The sequence below is a fragment of the Taurulus bubalis genome (assembly GCF_910589615.1).
Source record: "Taurulus bubalis genome assembly, chromosome: 6".
NCBI lineage: Eukaryota > Metazoa > Chordata > Actinopteri > Perciformes > Cottidae > Taurulus > Taurulus bubalis.
The window spans coordinates 20,706,634-20,725,259 of record NC_136594.1 but is presented as its reverse complement, the minus strand read 5'-3'; the positions used below and the strand labels follow the sequence as shown (position 1 = coordinate 20,725,259).

Below are 18,626 nucleotides of genomic sequence, written 5' to 3'. Positions count from 1 at the left end.
TTTGTGGCTGTTTTCCATCATGGTTGGTATACCCCAAATGCTCTTTTGCAGTGGACAACCAGAATCATTAACTATTTACAAAGCCTATTTTTTGATGGCCTTTATTGGCAACTCTCTCTGCTGCTTACCAGTTCTCAGGGCTCTGAAACAGCCATCTCCTGGGGAGGGAGAGAGGGAAGGATCCAACTTGATCAAGAAAAGGGCTTTCAATATTGTCCTGACCTTCCAGATGACTGCGTTAATAGGCTATTTACCCCTGGCCACAATGTACTTCTTGGTTTACAAAATAGAGCGGAACACACTGTGCATTTTGCATCCACTGGCTTACTCTGTAATGGTTTGGGTCGGGATTATCCATCCTTTCCTTTACCTCTTCAGGGCTGGGAATCGATGTATGTGCCAATTGTGTTCAGGTGTAGCTATAGGATAAATCACTTAGAATACGTGAGGTTGCTGCTTGTCTTTTCTTTGCCATTGAGCTTGGGTTCATGTTTACTTCCTGTCAGCTGCGTCCTTCACATACACTGCAACGGTAAATATAAGATGTCATGTAAAAGTAGCCACATTATTTTCCTTTTTGTTTGTAACCATTTGGTATCAGGTATACCATGTATGTGCACTGCAAGTAAAATAAAGTTAATTGAACGTGTTTTTCTCTTCCTTACTTTCATTATATTGTTAACATTATATTGCATGGCACTTTGTATTTAAAAGCCAAATATCTGCATTGACTCCAAATTCCACACCATTTGAACAGCACTGGTGTATCCATGTGTGAAAGACACTGAGACACCAGACAAATAGAAACACCTGTTCAATGTAGTAGCTGTATGTAATTGGATCCATCTAATCTTATCTCAATTGTACAACCAAACAGAATAGGAAATTGTATTTATTTTATTCAAGCAGAATTTATATAGCCTTTTACACTTAGGATATTCTCACATGACTTACAGTATATGTCATTTAATGCCATATAAGAGATATAAAATCATCAAGTAAAAACTGACCATATAAGTATATATATACATATAATTCTGAGATGATACATTGATACAAATCAAATGAAGATGATAGAAAGTCTGATCCTTTTGTTAAAATAAATATGTTTTAAAATACAATAATCAGCTGGTGACTTAAATATGAATCATTCAATGGAAACATCTTCAGTATGTTAGCATGCTAACATGCTATTGAAATCACTCCAGTTGAAAAATAAAGACCTTTGAGCTCAGACTCACTTCAAGTGTTGCACTGTAGGAAGCTCATCCAGTGCATATCCGCACAGCTGTACTGCAAGAACATTTCCCAGTTCTTCGCAAGTAAAAGAGGGGCTGGACAAACCCACTGGCAAAAGTAAGGAATGTGCAAGTTTTTGTGAATATTTTCTTTCCATGTGAAGACATGCTTAGACTGGAGAGAATAGCGACACACCAAAATAAGTATGTTCCCACAAATGTCGAAATGATCACAAAGACAGTGAGAAAAGCTCTTCTCTTCATGTCGTTGTTTCTCTCCTTATTGCCCTCCCCGGGCCGAGGTCTCTTTAGAGCCACAAGGACTGATACGTAGCAGAACACCATCACTGATATGACGATCACACATTCAGTCAGAAAAAAAAGATGCTTCAGGTTGGGGAAGAGTGTGTAAAATACAGAAAGTCCAACAATAAGTGCCCAAGCCACCCCAGAGAAGGCCACCTTGTACCTCAGTGGTTTATACCGGAGGAACAGCGCAGGGTGAACCACTGCCAGATACTGCTCTATACAAATACAGCACTGCAGCACAGGGCGGCCACTGAACAGAAAACCAGATGCGAATTTTGACAGAAATTTCACTGAGGGGGAGATACATTTGAGCAACCCGCCAACAGAAACCAAGCAGAAAACAATCTCAAACACAGCCAGGTTGAGCGGGAGGAACTCTGCCTCCAACGTGCCTCCTGCTCCGGTCGCCATGAGCCACACAACGAAGCTGTTGGTTGGCAGACTCAGGCCGAGATTGATGGCAGAGGTTGTGATCGTTAGAATGGCGGCGTCAGAGATCAGACATGTCGTGGATGAGTTCATTTTCCTTCCAATTTTGCTAAAAGAAGAGGAGAGGAGAAACATACAAAAAAAGAGATCAGCACCAAACAAAGAATACAACTGGGCTGATCACAACTTTAAACTTATTGCAATATAATTGCGTTATCAATATTAATAATTTAGCGCAGTAAAATAATCTCCAGGAAATGTATACAAACCACAATTATTTCTGTCCTGTTCGGGCAACGGAGCTGTATGACTGACCACGTCAGATGTGATTTCCTCGTACCACCTGCAGTTCTCTAACTAAACATGGAAATTACAATGCAATTAATGCAAAAACAACGTTTTGAATGATGTTCAGTCAGTTGCTACTATAAGAGTTACTCCCCCACCTGTTTGGTAAACTGCTTTGTGCATGATCGGTAATACTTTGGTTAATCATATTATGATCTTGTGATTTTTAGTCCATGTAGTGCTGGTCTCCAGCAGATCCTCACTGTATGCACTTTCTATGGCGTGGAACATGATATCAAATACAATGCTAGTAAGAGTGCTATTTTGATCTGTAGAAGAAAGGAGGACAAAAGTCTAAAATTCCCCGACTTCAAATTGTCTGATAACAATCTCGATGTCTGTGATAAGGTAAAATATCTTGGACATTTTATTACAGAACAGATGACTGATGATGATGATGATATTTATAGGCAATGTCGTAGGATGTACCGTATGCACAAGCAAACATTCTCTCACGCAAGTTTGGTATGTGTACAGACGGAGTGAATATTTATCTGTTTAGAGCATATTGTACACCACTCTTCACACTTGTGTTCTTATTTAAATAAAGCAAGCCTACAGAGACTTTAAGTAGCTTATAATGACGCCATGAGGATACTGCTGAAGAGACCGAGATGGTGTAGTGCCAGTGAACTGTTTGTGGCTGCAGGAGTTAATACTTTCCAAGCTGTTCTAAGAAATGTTATGTATACATTTATCTGTCGAGTTAATGACTGAAAATGAGATCATCTTGGTTTTTTATCGAACATAAAGTACAGTATAGTACTACACACTACCAGTCCCATCTGTGGAGACACTGGTACAGCTATGTATTGTAATTGTGCCTTTATGTATTTTTACTTCTATTTATGTCTTTTGTATTATGGACCTATGGACCTTGAGTCTTAAATAAAAGTTTTATTTGATTTATCACCCATAAACCTCAGTTTGATTATGTATCACATAGAAACCTCAGTTGGTGTCCATAGTTCACAGTTTAGTAATAACAGTTTAGTAATAACCTTATAATAGAAGGAGAAATCCTTGTTTCTCAAACGCAAGTATTTGTTTGCGTGGACACTGAGTTTCAAGGCACAAATGCACAATCTCAGAACACAATATGTATTTTATAATTTTATCCCTATTGTACTATTAACATCTCCAGATTTACATCCAATCACAACATTAATAGCCATTGAGTTGTAACGAGTGACATTTTTTCGTCATAATCACGTGTATTTGCCAAACATGAAAACATAAAAAAACAGACAATATTTATTGTACAGTTCATTAGACACAACCAATGGAAACAATCCTAAATTAAATAAAAAAAGACGCCACCACTTCTGTTTACATTATACATCCCACAGTTTTTGAAGTTACAGTAGTTTAAATAAGAGCGGTGTGTTATATTCTTGCAAATGTGTGCTTTGCATTGCAACACGTTATGTTCTACTACACATAACATTTACAGACATACACATGTTGACAGTGATAGTCAGAGCTCCCTGAAGCAGAATAGTTTTCCGGCCTTGTGGAGGTAGAGGAGGGGCTGTAGAAACCCAGTTACTAAAGCCAAGCTGGTGCTAATGGTGAAGACAATGGCAAACTCATCACTCATCATGCAACATTGCAGTGGAATAACAGCCATATACAAAAAGAAATTAACGGCCAAAGAAATCAGGATAAGCAAAATGATTTTAAAGGCCCTAGCTTTCATTGCGTTACTCTTCTTCTTTTCTCTATCTTTTTCTCCTGGCCCGGGACGTTTCAGAGCTCTGAGAACCGAGCAGCAGCAGAACAGTATCACTGAGAAAAAGATACAATTCTGGATGAAAAACCCATAGAGATACAGAGTATTTGCAAATGTGCATAGTGAGTAGATGCAGAAAACCAAGGCATTCACCCAGACAACACAGCAACAGGCCACCTTGTACCTCAGGGGTTTCAACCTAAGATATAGCATGGGTCGGACCACCGCAGCATAGTACTCGACACAGATGCAACATAAGAAGAGGGGACGGGCTGTAAAGAGGAGGCCCAGTGCGAAAATTAAGAATTTTAAACCGAAGTAATCAAACTGTACATAAACATAAAAGCATATGCAGAGTAAAGCAAAAACGATCTCAGACATCGCCAAATTGAGAGAAAAGAAGTCCGATGCCAAAGTCTCTCTTGTTGCTGCTAATATCAGCCACATGACATACACATTCAAAGGAAGACCCAGGATGTTGTTGGCTGCAGCCGCACCGATGTTTAAATCCACAAGAAGAGATCTGTGAGGAGATGGGTCTGAAGTGGTGTTCATTGTGTGTCTGTAAAAAGGAAGAGACAGCTTCAGAGGTTCTTACCGGAATGTGATGAGTCTTTGATTTTGGGATTATTAGTACAAATAAAGCACACCAATTGTTTGTCAATCACAAGCCTTCAATGATTTAAGAGGCACAGCAATCACACAGTTTTACAACTAGAGCGACACAATTCTTGAATCAAACCTGGTAGAGAGTTGAGCGGTGTTCTGGTCACGCAGCAGTGAAGGGAAGTTTTGAACTGATGCCCAAATAGCCATAGAAGTTCTTATGACTTTGTTGACACAGTCAAATACAGTGTGAAAACAACATGCAGTAAACAGGCTGCAATGGAAATGTTATTCCATAACTAAATGAAGTCCCAAAATAGGGTTCTCTAAATATTTCCAGGCTGCACCCTGCATTTTGCCCTCTGTCTGCTGGTATATAACTAATTCTTTGTTAATTTTTTTGGTGTCGCCCAATATCCCAAATCCCAAATTTGCATCAGAGGTCTTCACAATCTGGAAAGCTTTAGGACGTTTGTATATAACTTTTGTTTGTTTACAAGAAACCTCCACGGGGCACCTTTAAGTTTTGGTTCACAAATGCAATTGCTGCTTTAACATTTAATATTTAATATATAGTGTGTTTGTATAATGTTTTACACAATACAGTAAGGCAAGGCAAGTTTATTTGTATAGCACATTTCAACAATAGGGCGATTCAAAGTGCTTCACATAAAGCCATTAAAAGCATCAAAACATAATGCAGAGAAAACAGGATTTAAAACAGTTAAAATAACATTAAAACAGTCAAAAAGCTAAATAAAAAAGTTAATAAAAGTTGCATACGTACAAAGGTTTAAGAAATAAAATGCAGAAGTGAGATGCAGCAATTGAATCTGGATCAATTAAAGGCAACAGCAAACAGTCTTCAATCTGAATTAAAAGTACAGCACATTAGAGGGTAGAACAGAATAGAAAAGAAAAGAATGCCATACAATAAATAGCTCCAAGCATATTTAATATATATATATATATATATATATATATATATATATATATATATATATATATATATATATATATATATATATATATATATATATATATATGTGTCGTCCTTTTGACATGTGGATTCCTACCACAGAAATACATGTCTGCTTTTTACTCAGTGTCTCTCACAAGCTGTGGCTGTATTATTGCACATCATGTGTTCATTAGAGCAGCTGCAAACATTTATTTAGTAGTTTTCTGGTTGACTGCCTCAAACACGTACAAGTTTGCATATAGGACCATAGCCGTGCTTCTTCTCTGTTGCAAACATGTAAAGCATTGCTGCACATTTAGCATGTAAATCGTGTCAGCTAAGATTAAAAACAAATAAACAAAACCTCCTCATATGAGTCACTGTGACATTTCCAGATAAGTTGAAAACATCATTACAAAGACACAATATTAAGTTAATCAATTGCATTTCAAATGTGACATGAAAGATAATATTATGTGTATAACTAGACACCCAGAGTATTAGACACCTCAACTCAGTTGTGGCAAAAGTGGGAGGAGCAGCTCCCAGAGATCCCAGTAGCTCTTGATATTATGTATGTGATAAAACATTTTTATTTGTTTATTTTTGCCAGGGAAGTTCACTAGAGTTGAGCCTTTGGTCAAGTGTCCATTTATTTGTTGATATAGCAAGCTCCCTATAAATATGAAAAAGAGATTGCTTAATATCTGGGTACTCGAGTTTTGCAACTAACACAATTGTATTATTTTGAAGAGCTGTTGATACTGTTCTCCAACTTGTTGTGTAGAAAAACAATGTTGGAGTAGCTTGTTAAACGAAGAAGGCAAGGAGAACCATGACTGAGCGAGCAGACTGTCGGACCCAGTAAGATAAGAGGTTTTCTTAAAGCAATGAGGCACTAGAAAACATTACTGCGTCTGTCCACAGGGGCCGCCAAAATCAACACAAAATGAGAGTTGGGGGTGCAACCATGTGCCTGTCTATTTAGAAGGTCTGCTCAACATATTAATGCTATGTATATGAAAATTGAAACTGTAGCTCACAGAAGTGGCTTCAGGACTCACAACCTCCAGGTAGGAGACATTGTATTTCACACTATTGGGATGTTAAATGAAATAAGCAAATTGGGCTTTTGATAATGTCATTTAAGCTAATTAAATAATACAACTATACTTTTCTTTTGTGCTTTGCATTATATAGTATTTGTGTGTGCAATTGCTTATGTTATTTATTGACATATTATGACTTTATTATTAACATTTATAATGTGAGATTGACAGTGTATGCATTACTGTACATCTATAACAAGAAGTTCAGTGTGGTTGTGTTCATTACTGTATCTATTATCAGGATAAGGATGGACAATAACACCACCAACCAAACAGCCACGGGGTCACCTCAAGGCATTCTGACAGGACTTGCATATGCGGCAAACCTTCTCTTTGGTCTCCCCATCAATGGCTACGTCGCGTGGCTTATAGTTAGTGGACGACAAGAGAAGATTACTGCTGATTTCATCCCTCTCAACCAGATTGTGATTGAATCCTTTCTCTCTCTCTCTGGCATTTGGTATTTCCCGAGTCACGTTCCTGAGTCACTTCCTGGCACTCTCTATTTTCACATGTTTAATTTATTGAGTTTAATTTTCGTTTTTATGCGTCCCCTGATGCAGAGCTACCTCTGTCTGGAGCAATACCTTGCAACTGTCCATCCTGTGATATTCCTCAGGTGGAAACCTCTGAGGTACAAGGTGGCCGTTTGCTGTGTTTCTTGGCTGGCAGCGATCGCGCTGTCCATTGTATGCACGGCTCTTCATTATCCAAAGGAGTTTTTTTTTTTTACGGCAGCTTTGAATCTGTTCTTCTTCCTGTTGATGACTTTCTGCTGCTTATCAGTTCTCAGAGCTCTGAAACGCCCTTCACCTGGGGAGGGGCAGAGGGACCAACACAGATGTAACAGCATGAAAAAAAAGGCTTGTAAGATCATTTTGATTAATCTAGTGTATACAACTTTGTCCCAGCTCCCATTGCCGATTACTACATCCTTGCAGGGAAAAATACCAAATCCTGTGTTTCTTACGCTTTATTCAATAAATATCTATATATTTGTCATAACAGGTTTTGTTCCATCCATGCTGTATCTTTATAGGGTGGGGAAACTGTACAGTGAATGCAACTGCCTGTAAGCAGATATTTATGTTCTTGTAATTTGCCAACAAGATGTCTTTAAGGCCTTAATCCTAGAGGCTGTGATCAGAAAAATATCTGAATTTAATATAAATGAGTCACTAAACAACGTTTATTTATACACAAATGCAGTAGTTAAATTACTTGGTTTAGAATATTTGTCTACATATGAATTGATGTACTGGTATGGTAGTATGTGATAGTATCTGTCTGCTATAATATATACTGTATGTATAACATGTCCCTATGTTGCTTTATTATAACATGTTATAAGGGTGTTTTTTTGTATTTTATGTCATCGCTTTTAATTGTGAAAGTTGACCGCTGAGAAAATAAAAACTTACATTTTTATTTTTTGTTGTGCACACAAGCACAGATATATACAATACATAACACACACACACACACACACACACACACACACACACACACACACACACACACACACACACACACACACACACACAGCTCATGCATATTTCTTGCCATTAATCTGCAGATTGCTTCCGCCACAGCATGCTCAGGCCAGTTGAATGTAGGCCTTCTGTTATTAGAAGATTGCCTTGATGTACATCTATATATATATATATATATATATATATATATATATATATATATATATATATATTCTCCCAACAATGAGATAAAAATATGAGATAAAAAAAAGTATCTGTCTGCTATAATATATACTGTATGTATAACATGTCCCTATGTTGCTTTATTATAACATGTTATAAGGGTGTTTTTTTGTATTTTATGTCATCGCTTTTAATTGTGAAAGTTGACCGCTGAGAAAATAAAAACTTACATTTTTATTTTTTGTTGTGCACACAAGCACAGATATATACAATACATAACACACACACACACACACACACACACACACACACACACACACACACACACACACACACACACACACACACACACACACACACACACACACACAGCTCATGCATATTTCTTGCCATTAATCTGCAGATTGCTTCCGCCACAGCATGCTCAGGCCAGTTGAATATAGGCCTTCTGTTATTAGAAGATTGCCTTGATGTACATCTATATATATATATATATATATATATATATATATATATATATATATATATATATATATATATATATATTCTCCCAACAATGAGATAAAAACCACATACATATTTATTCAAAATAATTGCCTGAAATTAACTTTTAGTGAGACATTATAATCACATTCAGAATGTGGTCACAAAAACAAGAAAATCTGTGCAATAGAGGGGTATACATTTTTTTTCTTTGTAGCAATTACTTTACATTGTACTGTTCATCTACTATTTAACAGTACCTGTGAGATAAATACACGTCACAATCAATCTTAGTGAGGCGTGGGATTCTGCTTCAGCTGGCAGAGGGTAACAGAGGAGCCCACACCAAAGCCAGCATACACAGGCTCACTGAACTGAGCTTTAAATCTGTGGATAAGCTCCATCGTCTCTGATATTGCGTAATAGGCCACAGTGTTGCCTGCATAATCCAGGTACACACCGATTCGTGTGGCCCTGGGAGCTTCAGGAAGGTCTCTGTCTACTTTATTGTGCCAGGCAGAGTAGCCCGAGTCTGAGCAGAGGAGACTCCAGGACTTGTCGTTGTAGCCCAGCAGGCTGTTTGAATTCTTCCCCTTGCGACTGATGCTCTTGTAGGCCACCCCGATGGAAAACTCCCCGCTCCACTCTGCCTCCCAGTAAAATCTGAAACCAGTCAGAGGCTCTTTGCACAGCACCTGGGAGAAGCCATCAAAGCGTTCTGGGTGGTCGGGGTGAAACTGGACTGCTTTCCTCCGCGTGACCCTCTGGTTCCCATCAGTCAGGACCAGCTCTTTATATACTGTGTTCGGATCCAGGGACATCTTGCAGGAGTCTGAGCAAAGACAGGCATACACATGTAAAACAGGTTTTTATTTTTCTTTAGATTTGGAGCATCTCATTGACCATTCACTCATCCATACATTTTCTGTCTCTGTTTTTCACCTAACACAAAAACTAATTATCTGATAATAATATAGTATGAAACAAATATTGACGTTGTAGGAAAAGACAGCTGTGTCAAAGTAGTCTCTTTATTTCTGAAAAAAGTGCACTGAATGGACTGGACTATGAACTTTTTACTCACATCTTAAGAAGTCTGTCCTGGTTTTTGGCACCTGAAAATCAACTCTGGAAGGAACTGTTTGGATATATATATAAACAAATGGACACACATTATTTTGTTCTGCATGTTATCTTGTTGTTTACTTTTTTAAACACATCTCAGGTTAATTATATCATTACATTCTATATAATTAATATTCATGTGTGCTTAAAGGTAAAGATGTATATATTTTCACATATTGATACACATTTACCTTTGAGTCGTTTGTCTCCATTTCTCGGCAGAAGGATGTACACAGGGGTTTCACTGACTGTGAGGAAGATGCAGCAGCAGTAGGTTAGCGTGTTACTGGATCACAGTTTTCATAGTATAAAGATATTTTGTTAATTTCATCTATTATACACAAACCTGTCTTTGAGATTTTGCTCAGTTCATTTTTACAGATGCTGTCCAGATGTTCCTTCATCTCGGTGGCCGTCTTGCTCATCTCTCCAAAGGAGAACTGAGGGTTGATGAGCACTTTGGGCACCATGGCCTCAGGAGGAACGCACAGGGTCGGAAAATTCTATTCAACAAGAAATGGGAGCTCCATAATCCAGTCAGCAAATCAGAAACACAAACAGTGCCCTCACCTGACCAAAATAATATAATGCTATTGCCCAGTTTCAATCACAATTACAGTTATTATCTGCTATTCAAACGCAACAATGTTTACATGTGACATGTAAATACATTGTCACCTTGAAAGTAGTGCATATCTACTTTCAACTGGTGGGAAAATGCTTTCCAGGATAAATCATTTAAGTGAGTGAATTTTTTTTCATCTGTGAAACAGGGAAACAAATGTCTAGATGGGAATTGTTTTGTGTGTCTTTGTTGGAAACCAAATGTTGTCTTCAAGATACATTATACACGTATTAGTGTGTATACAAATAAAAAGAGATAGCTTCAAGAGGACATGAACTCTGCGTGTGGATGACACGTATTAGGACCCAAATCATGTATTTCTAGCAGCACCTGCAGAAAGTGAATGTTGTCCTCCGTATCGAGGATCTGCCTTAGCTCTGCATCTCTGCGCTGTAGCTCCAGTATCTCCTGCTGCAGACGGTCCACGTAGCCCTCGGCCTGCGACATGGCCGACTGCATGTTGGCTATTATCATCTGATGGATTTCAGCCTTCCAGCGCTCCACCGCCTGCAGCATTTCGTGGAAGGTCTTGTCACTTTCTGCCTGTGCTCGCTGGGCACCACTCTGAAGGAAGAAGCCAGTTTGTCAAAAGGTTTAGGACAAGTGTGATATGTGATACCTGATCAGATGACAACTTAAAAAAAAACTTAAAAAACTTAAAAACATGGTGTCACATTGCACCATAAAATAAAAAAACTTACTTTGAGAACATCTACATTGTGTTTGAGCTCCTGCAGCTCCTTCATCCTCTCCTGAATGATGTGCTGGACCTCAGTCTGGGTGACCACCAGGACTTTCTGTTGTGTTGGAATAACAGGCTCTAGTCAACCACAGTCACTTGAGAGAACAAAGCGTACGTTTAATCAGTTTTTTTTTTTTTGCAAAAGCATATAACAGTGAACTTAAATGTAGTTGAGAACAAGACTATGCACGCCGAGCTCAGCTGGACCCTGAATGCAGCTGGTTGGGAACATTGTCTGGCAGAAACATAAACGTAAACATAAAACGTTCTGTTGTTTTTGAACGTCTTTGTCATCAGTGTTGCGTCTGAACGTTTCAGCCCTATGCCTGGCAAGTGTGAGAGCGCCGAGTTGCGTAGAGGCCAAGAGCGGTATTGCAGACAGATAGAGATTTCTATTATAGCTCGCAACAAAAAAAATTGGGTTGGGGTGTGGTGATCATGGGGAATACACCTTTTTTATTCAACGTTCATGTTTTTATTGTTCGATGAATGAATAAAGTTCTACTCACAAAATGTTAAAAAATTCAAAAATGTCATTTTTTAAAGTTGTAATCTAGATGTTTGCATGCATGTCTGCTTATGACAAGGTAAATACAGTTAAATTACCCCAACATTTCCAGTTTATTCCTGTTAATTCACGTTAATTCCCGTGGAAATTTTCCAACTTTGAATATTCCCGGAATTTTGCAACCCTACTCACAATCAATCCAGACTCACTTGTTTGTCGATGCGCTCTTCCTCCGCTGAGGTAATGTTGTGGCCGCGGTGCTCTTTGACAGTACACAGCACACAGACACACATCTGGTCAGAGCGGCAGAACAGCTCCAGGCCTTTCTCGTGCTGGGGGCAGATCTTCCTGTCCAGGTGGCCCGTCTCGTCCACCAGCTTGTGTCTCTTGAAGGTGGACGACTCGTAGTGCGGCTTGACGTGCGTTTCGCAGTAGTAGGCCAGGCACATGAGGCACGACTTCACGGCCTTTTTGCGGCGCCCGACGCAGAAGTCGCAGAAGGATTCCTGGTGCATGTATGGGAACGGGGTGAGCTCCGGTAGCTGGCTGCGTGGCTTGTGGTTTACGTCAGGCAGGTTGCGTCTCAGCACGGGCCGGGGGGTGAAGGTGGAGTGGCACTGCAGGCAGCTGTACACACCTATGTGGTCAAACTGGTCCCAGTAGACCTTGATGCACTCCAGGCAGAAGGTGTCACCACAGGGGATGGTGACCGGGTCTCTCAGCGAATCTGCACACAGTGGACAGTAATCCTCTGGAGGTAAAGGGAAACTGGACTCAGCCATGGTAATGTTGGATGAGTCAAATATTAAACAAATGTAAGATTAGAAGCAGAGGCTAAGTAGTATGCTGTCCAGAGAGTCCAACTTCCTTTCATCCTCCAACTCCTTTCCAAACCAGAGACAATGCTGTTCTCTGGTGATATTTAAAGGAAAGGCTTTGTTTCTACTGTAAACACACAGTGATGTCTTCCCATATCACCTCTTTCCCAGCATCTGAGTGACAGATAGTGCCGTCTGCCACCATGACGGAACAGCTTAACAAGCAGGAATGTCAGGGAAACTCACACAGTCAGGTCAAGGTTTAGATTGGTGTTTAACTCAAATGATCCTTGACATCATGGTCTGTTTCAGCTTGAACCTTTTGTGTATTTACATAACAAGGTTCATCTGATCTAATGTCAGCACAGAGTGTTTGCTGCTTGCAAAACACACACGTCCCAGAAACCAGTCAGTGACTTGTTCAGGGATAAGCGTTAATGGGTCATTTTACTTTTATTCCCCCCTAAAATGTAACTTTCTCCTGGATGAAGACTTGGTTGTACAAGTTAGTATTTAAAATGGTGGGGGGGCACTAAGTCTTTCACACCCTTCAGCTTTTCAGTTGACTGATCGGTACGTGAGTTTCATGATGGTGTATGATGTCAAAACAACTTGTTCTGTTTATCCTGTGAACAAAGCACAGAGCATCAATATCAGTACCTATGAGGGTTCCCAAAGGAGCACGGGAAAACCTGAAAAACAATGCAAGGTTAAATATATAGTGTTGAATCTGAGTGAAAATGTGTGTATGTGTATATGGAAACAATGCCAGAATAACGTTTAATTAGTATAATGGTTGACTATGGCATGACAGTAAACAGTATATATATATATATATATATATATATATATATATATATATATATATATATATATATATATATATATATATATATATATAAAGATATATATATCTATATATATATATCTATATATATATAGATATATATATCTATATATATATATATATATAGTAAAGTATAATTTGAGCAGTTTATGGCATTGTGTGTAAAGATGCCCGCTCGTTTTCTTTGCTCCCATATTCAGTTTGATTGATATGGCGCTGCAAGAGGGATAATCTTTTCTGTAATGTGTCAGCTTTACACTGTCAGTACTCTTTGTCCATTGAAAGTCTGCTCTCATCTTTTTTCAGACAAGAGGGCTCTTGTGACAATGACAGTAAGAGAGAGTGTGAGAGAGAGAAAGAGAGAGAGAGAGAGAGAGAGAGAGAGAAAGAGAGAGAGAGAGAGAGAGAGAGAGAGAGAGTAAAGAGATGAGGGTGGGAGAGCAGTGGAGAGCAGGCATGACAGATAGCTGTGAGCTGAGTGTTATAGAGGGGAAAATGAAGAAAATGCTAATCTTTGATGATGTAGTACCTGGCCCAAAACAGGGATTTCAGAAGAAACATCAGAAGATATGTGAATGAATAGAATCCTGAATTGAAATAAACAGAACATGAGACATCTTTCCACAGAAGCAAGTCTGCACAGAGGCGAGGAGCTAATGAGAGTGAATAGACACAAGAGAGGCTGAGTGCCCATGATGTCATTGACTGTGCTGGTCGGTACTCTCGCCCTCCTCCCTCCTCCTCCCCCTCCCCTCTCTCCTCCTGCGTCTCTGTATCTCTCCATCTCTGTCGTCATTGTGAGAAAGCCTGGGAGTGGCAGGAAGGAGGAGAGGCAAAGGAGAAAGAAGAATAAGAAGAAAAAGGAGGAGGAAGACAAAGACGTCGAGCAGCTGTACGCTAATCAGGATCTTCCAGAATATTTTTACAGCATCCCTCCATTTACGGCAGCAGGTACACCTTACTCTCTTTTTTCATGCACTAGCACGCAATCCAACACAGTGGCTATGGAAACAGCAGCAACAAGAAAACAGGTCGTAGGTATTTAACAGTTGCGATAACTGGATGTATTATTTCACGCCCTAGTAATGATAAATCATTTGTAATATGTATGTGGACATTTTTAGATGCTACAGTATATTTCAATATTAGATTTTCTTAAACAGATACAATGTTAATCCCAGAAGGGTTTGTAGCCAAGCAGAAATGCAACACTGGATCTCCAGTGACATTTACGTACATGCATTTATGTGCTTTATGTTTTTATGGTTTCAAACATGGAATCATTTTCATCTGTTGTATTTTTATCCACCTGCCCACCAATAAAATATATGACCAATACATATAAGATTGCTACTTTAGCATCTATGTAAAGTGTATTTCCTATGTAAAATATTTTTCTTTAAACTGTTTTCATTTTGTAATTTCTACTTATAAATCAGGATTTTATGTCACTGTTAATTACCCATTTTTACTAAATGTACACCCTTACTGTTTTTTAGCCAACAGCAGTAACAAGTTATGGAAAAGTGTGTGTGTCGGTGTGTGTTTGTGTGCGTGTGAGAGAGATTGAGTTGACCAGGAGAAGAGAAAGAGGAGAAGGAGCATGTTTGTTCATTCACTGTTAGATGAAACAGCAGAGCCGTTTGCAAATCGAGCTGATTGGATTAAATTGGCCTGAGAGCAGCTTTAGTAAGAGGGACATAATGATGGATGTGAAAGTGTGTGTCTACGTGTATATGTGTGTGTGTGTGTGTGTGTGTGTGTGTGTGTGTGTGTGTGTGAGAGAGAGAGAGCGAGAGAGAAAATGTTCACTTAGGCTGATGGGAGCTCTTTCCTGGCAGGCCGACCATCAATCAGCTAATAAAGTCATTATGGCGTTCTTTAATTTCAGTAAATGTTCTCACTAAAGAGAGAGAAAGTTAATGAACATCCAAAGTAAGGGTGTCATCATTTTTTGAAGGGCTTTTTGAAGGTGGGACAATGAAACTACACTATGTGTGACAATGAAGCTGGTATGTTGGCTGTTATCAGTTTGATTCTGTATTCTCTTTGTGTATCTGTCAGTATGGCGGAGGGCTCAGTGTCTATATCAGAGGTGGAGACCTCCTTCCAGAAGTTTGCAGTCCATGGAGACACAAAAGCCAGAGGGAAGGAGATGAATGGCAAGAACTTCGTTAAGATCTGCAAGGACTGCAACATCATCGACGGCAAGAACGTCACCACTACAGATGTTGACATAGTTTTCAGCAAAGTCAAGTAAGATTTCATTCAATAACTTGGTCACAGGGTGACGACAAGCCAAGAAAAGCGAACGCCAATATGGCAAAACCTTTAATCATCAATTAGTCTTTAAAATAAATGTGTCTATGCCAATAAGCACGAAACATTGTACTTAGTAAAGTACAGATTTGGCTGATGGGAAGTCATTCGTTTTTCAGGTGTTTGTCATAAACCAAAGCATGGAATGAATTAAAATGTTGACCCCATCACCCCATGGGATCACTAAAGTACTTTCATCCTCTGGGCACCATGGATATATTAAGCAAATTCCATGGCAATCCAATCTAACATTTCTCTAAAAACCCAAAATATTAACCTCATGGTGATGCAGAAAAAAAGTCAGGGGGGTCACTGAAGACATTTGGATTTGATCCTCTTGGGAACATGAGTGTCTGTACAAATGTTTTTGGCAATACATGTAATAGTTGTTGAGACATTATAGTCTGGACCGAAGTGACGGACCGACTGAGGAATTTAGAGGAATGTGTTCAATACACATTTCTTTACTTGCTCTTTAATATAATGTCTAGTAATCCCACTGTTATACCCCTGTAGCCCCTCCCTTTGCTAGCCCCATGCCAGTATATTGATGTGCAATTAGGAACATGACAGTATTTGTATAATTTTGTTACTTGATTCAGAAAGCATTTGGCAACAATGTGTTTTTCCCAGGGTGAAGTCCGCTCGTGTCATCACATTTGAGCAGTTCAACCAGGCCCTGACAGAGTTGGCGCCCAAACGTTTTAAAGGCAAAAGCAAAGAGGAGTCGCTTCAGCAGCTCTACGGTCTCATTGTTGGTAAAGAGCCTGCCAACGTCGGAGTCACTGTGAGTATTTCATCAATTCTAACTGCAACATTCTCACCTTTCACCACCCTCAAACAAGCAGCATCCAACAATGCTGAACTGCTTTCTCGACAACTTATTGCTCCGATTGACCTACCGTTAGAAAGTACTTAAGTTTAAGGACATTTGAGGTTGACTAAGGTTGGGGTAAGGACTCAGAAAGACTTCTCTCTCTCTGTTTGAGTGAGATTCACAAGAATGTGCTCACATATATTTTAGTTTTATTGCCTAAATCTTGGCTAAATCTTATTGGATAAATCTTATTGGCTAAATCTTGGCAATGTGCCATGGCCAAAATATATGTGTGTATTATTGTCTGCCAGTGTCATTTTTGAATATCTTTAGCTCCAGAAACTTCAAATCCAACACATTGTGGCTTTAAACTGACATTCATTCACTGGGATGATTTATAAAAGGGTTGGGAAAATGTTCATAAATACTTGAGAGTGAGGGGGAAATAAAGTAAGAAAACAGATGGGATACTATATGCATGTGTGTGTATGTATGTATTTTTTAGAAAGTGGCAAAGGCAGCCGCAGTGGACAGACTGACTGATACCACCAAGTACACTGGAGCGCACAAGGAGCGGTTTGACGAGTCAGGAAAAGGAAAAGGAAAAGTCGGGCGCGAGGACCTCCCAGACAACAGTGGCTATGTGGGAGCTTACAAGGGCAGCGGCACCTATGAGGAAAAAGTTAAAGAGGCATAATTCTGCAGATAGATTTGAAAACTTTGATTCAACAACTTGAATTAGGGATGTTAAAAATGTATAGATATAATATAAAAGATAACATTATTGGCTACTAATTTTCAAAACAAAGCAAATAAACTGAATGTGTTTTGTGGGCCTGGCATTACTAACTCTTGGATCCATTAAAAAAACAATTAAAGAAAAAGAAAGTGACAACCAGAATGAGTAATTTAAAGAAACTATTTCCCCCAAAGAAATCCAAAGATAATGGACATACTTAGCTGCAGTTATTCAGAAATGTTTAATAGGTTGTACAGTAGCGTGAACAACTGATACTGACTATTCTCAATGATTCTACAAGGACCAAAAGATGAAACTGTACTTGCAGCCAAGCATGCTTTATAGAAACTAACTCTGCTTTGTATTATAATTTAACACTGTGCCTTAGTAGCGATGTAGCCGCTAGCGGGGATGCTATGATATACAGTAATGTGCTGCTAATCTCACTTACCTTGATGCAATGGATGGTTCTTTTGCTGGTTTCAGGAAATGAAGCTGCAACAGTCGTTATTCCTTCACTCGCCAAGCTTATTACTTTATAGTTAGAGTACCTTTTGCTAAATGACCAGACAGTGCCCAATATTGTTCTTGTCATGGCATTTGATAATATCATGAATGGAAATGTATATTTATGAGTAAACAAACAAAACAAGCAGTGAAGAACACAGAAAGGATCCTCTAAAAACCCAAATAATCAGTGTGTTATAATACATATTGTATATATTTGTTTGTTGCAGCCATGCTACCCATATGTCTGTAAATGTTTCGTAATAAAATCTTTAAAAGCTAGCTGGCCAGCTAGCAAGCTGTGACTGGCTTGCTAGCCGGCTAGCTAGCTAGATACTCATAATCAATAATGTGTACGTGCAAGCAAACTTAGAAACATACTCGTCACTCGTGCCACTGCGGCCATCGCCACTCAAAGCGTAAACGCGTGTCCCACTATGAGTACATTGTTTGCATCTTGCAATAAATATTAATGTTCTTTATCACTTTGTGTTGTGTCTATTTCCCTTTTCTGTTGAGAAGATAACTGAGAGTTTTGTTAGCTTAAAGGCACTGCTGGCCTTTCAATGTAATTTATAAATGCATTGTAAAGCATAGATAGTCCTCATGAAATACTTATGGAATTATAGATGATTATAGATGAATTTATAAAGTGTTAGTAAATGATAAAAACATTATTTAAAAAGTGTTAGTAAATAATAAAAAACTT

The 18,626-nt window shown here is 38.9% G+C and overlaps 3 protein-coding genes across 3 annotated transcripts; 1 reads left to right on the top strand and 2 right to left on the bottom strand.

Annotated features, from left to right (window-relative positions):
* Positions 1–3,801: 3,801 nt before the first annotated feature.
* Positions 3,802–4,611, bottom strand: LOC306737486 (uncharacterized protein; the record flags this gene model as incomplete). Its single annotated transcript, XM_079219219.1, has 1 exon — positions 3,802–4,611. One exon carries the CDS (start codon positions 4,609–4,611, stop codon positions 3,802–3,804), a length of 810 nt encoding a protein of 269 aa, XP_079075345.1.
* A 4,284-nt stretch (positions 4,612–8,895) lies between these two features.
* Positions 8,896–12,652, bottom strand: ftr84 (finTRIM family, member 84; the record flags this gene model as incomplete). The annotated part of the gene is made up of 7 exons (XM_079219275.1): positions 8,896–9,702; positions 9,955–10,008; positions 10,187–10,243; positions 10,342–10,498; positions 10,951–11,184; positions 11,322–11,417; positions 12,080–12,652. 7 exons carry the CDS (start codon positions 12,650–12,652, stop codon positions 9,161–9,163), a joined length of 1,713 nt encoding a protein of 570 aa, XP_079075401.1. The 3' UTR covers positions 8,896–9,160.
* A 1,708-nt stretch (positions 12,653–14,360) lies between these two features.
* On the top strand, positions 14,361–18,373 carry tppp2 (tubulin polymerization-promoting protein family member 2). Its single transcript, XM_079219735.1, has 4 exons — positions 14,361–14,486; positions 15,600–15,791; positions 16,488–16,641; positions 17,177–18,373. The coding sequence occupies exons 2-4, from the start codon at positions 15,601–15,603 to the stop codon at positions 17,366–17,368; spliced, it is 537 nt and encodes a 178-aa protein (XP_079075861.1). The 5' UTR covers positions 14,361–14,486; position 15,600; the 3' UTR covers positions 17,369–18,373.
* Positions 18,374–18,626: the final 253 nt, after the last annotated feature.

Bases quoted from the DNA above. Each gene is read 5' to 3' on its own strand.
- tppp2 (XM_079219735.1), top strand. From the start codon at position 15,601: ATGGCGGAGGGCTCAGTGTCTATATCAGAGGTGGAGACCTCCTTCCAG. The intron at 15,792-16,487 runs GTAAGATTTCAT...TGTTTTTCCCAG, and splicing joins ATAGTTTTCAGCAAAGTCAA to GGTGAAGTCCGCTCGTGTCA. The intron at 16,642-17,176 runs GTGAGTATTTCA...TGTATTTTTTAG, and splicing joins CTGCCAACGTCGGAGTCACT to AAAGTGGCAAAGGCAGCCGC.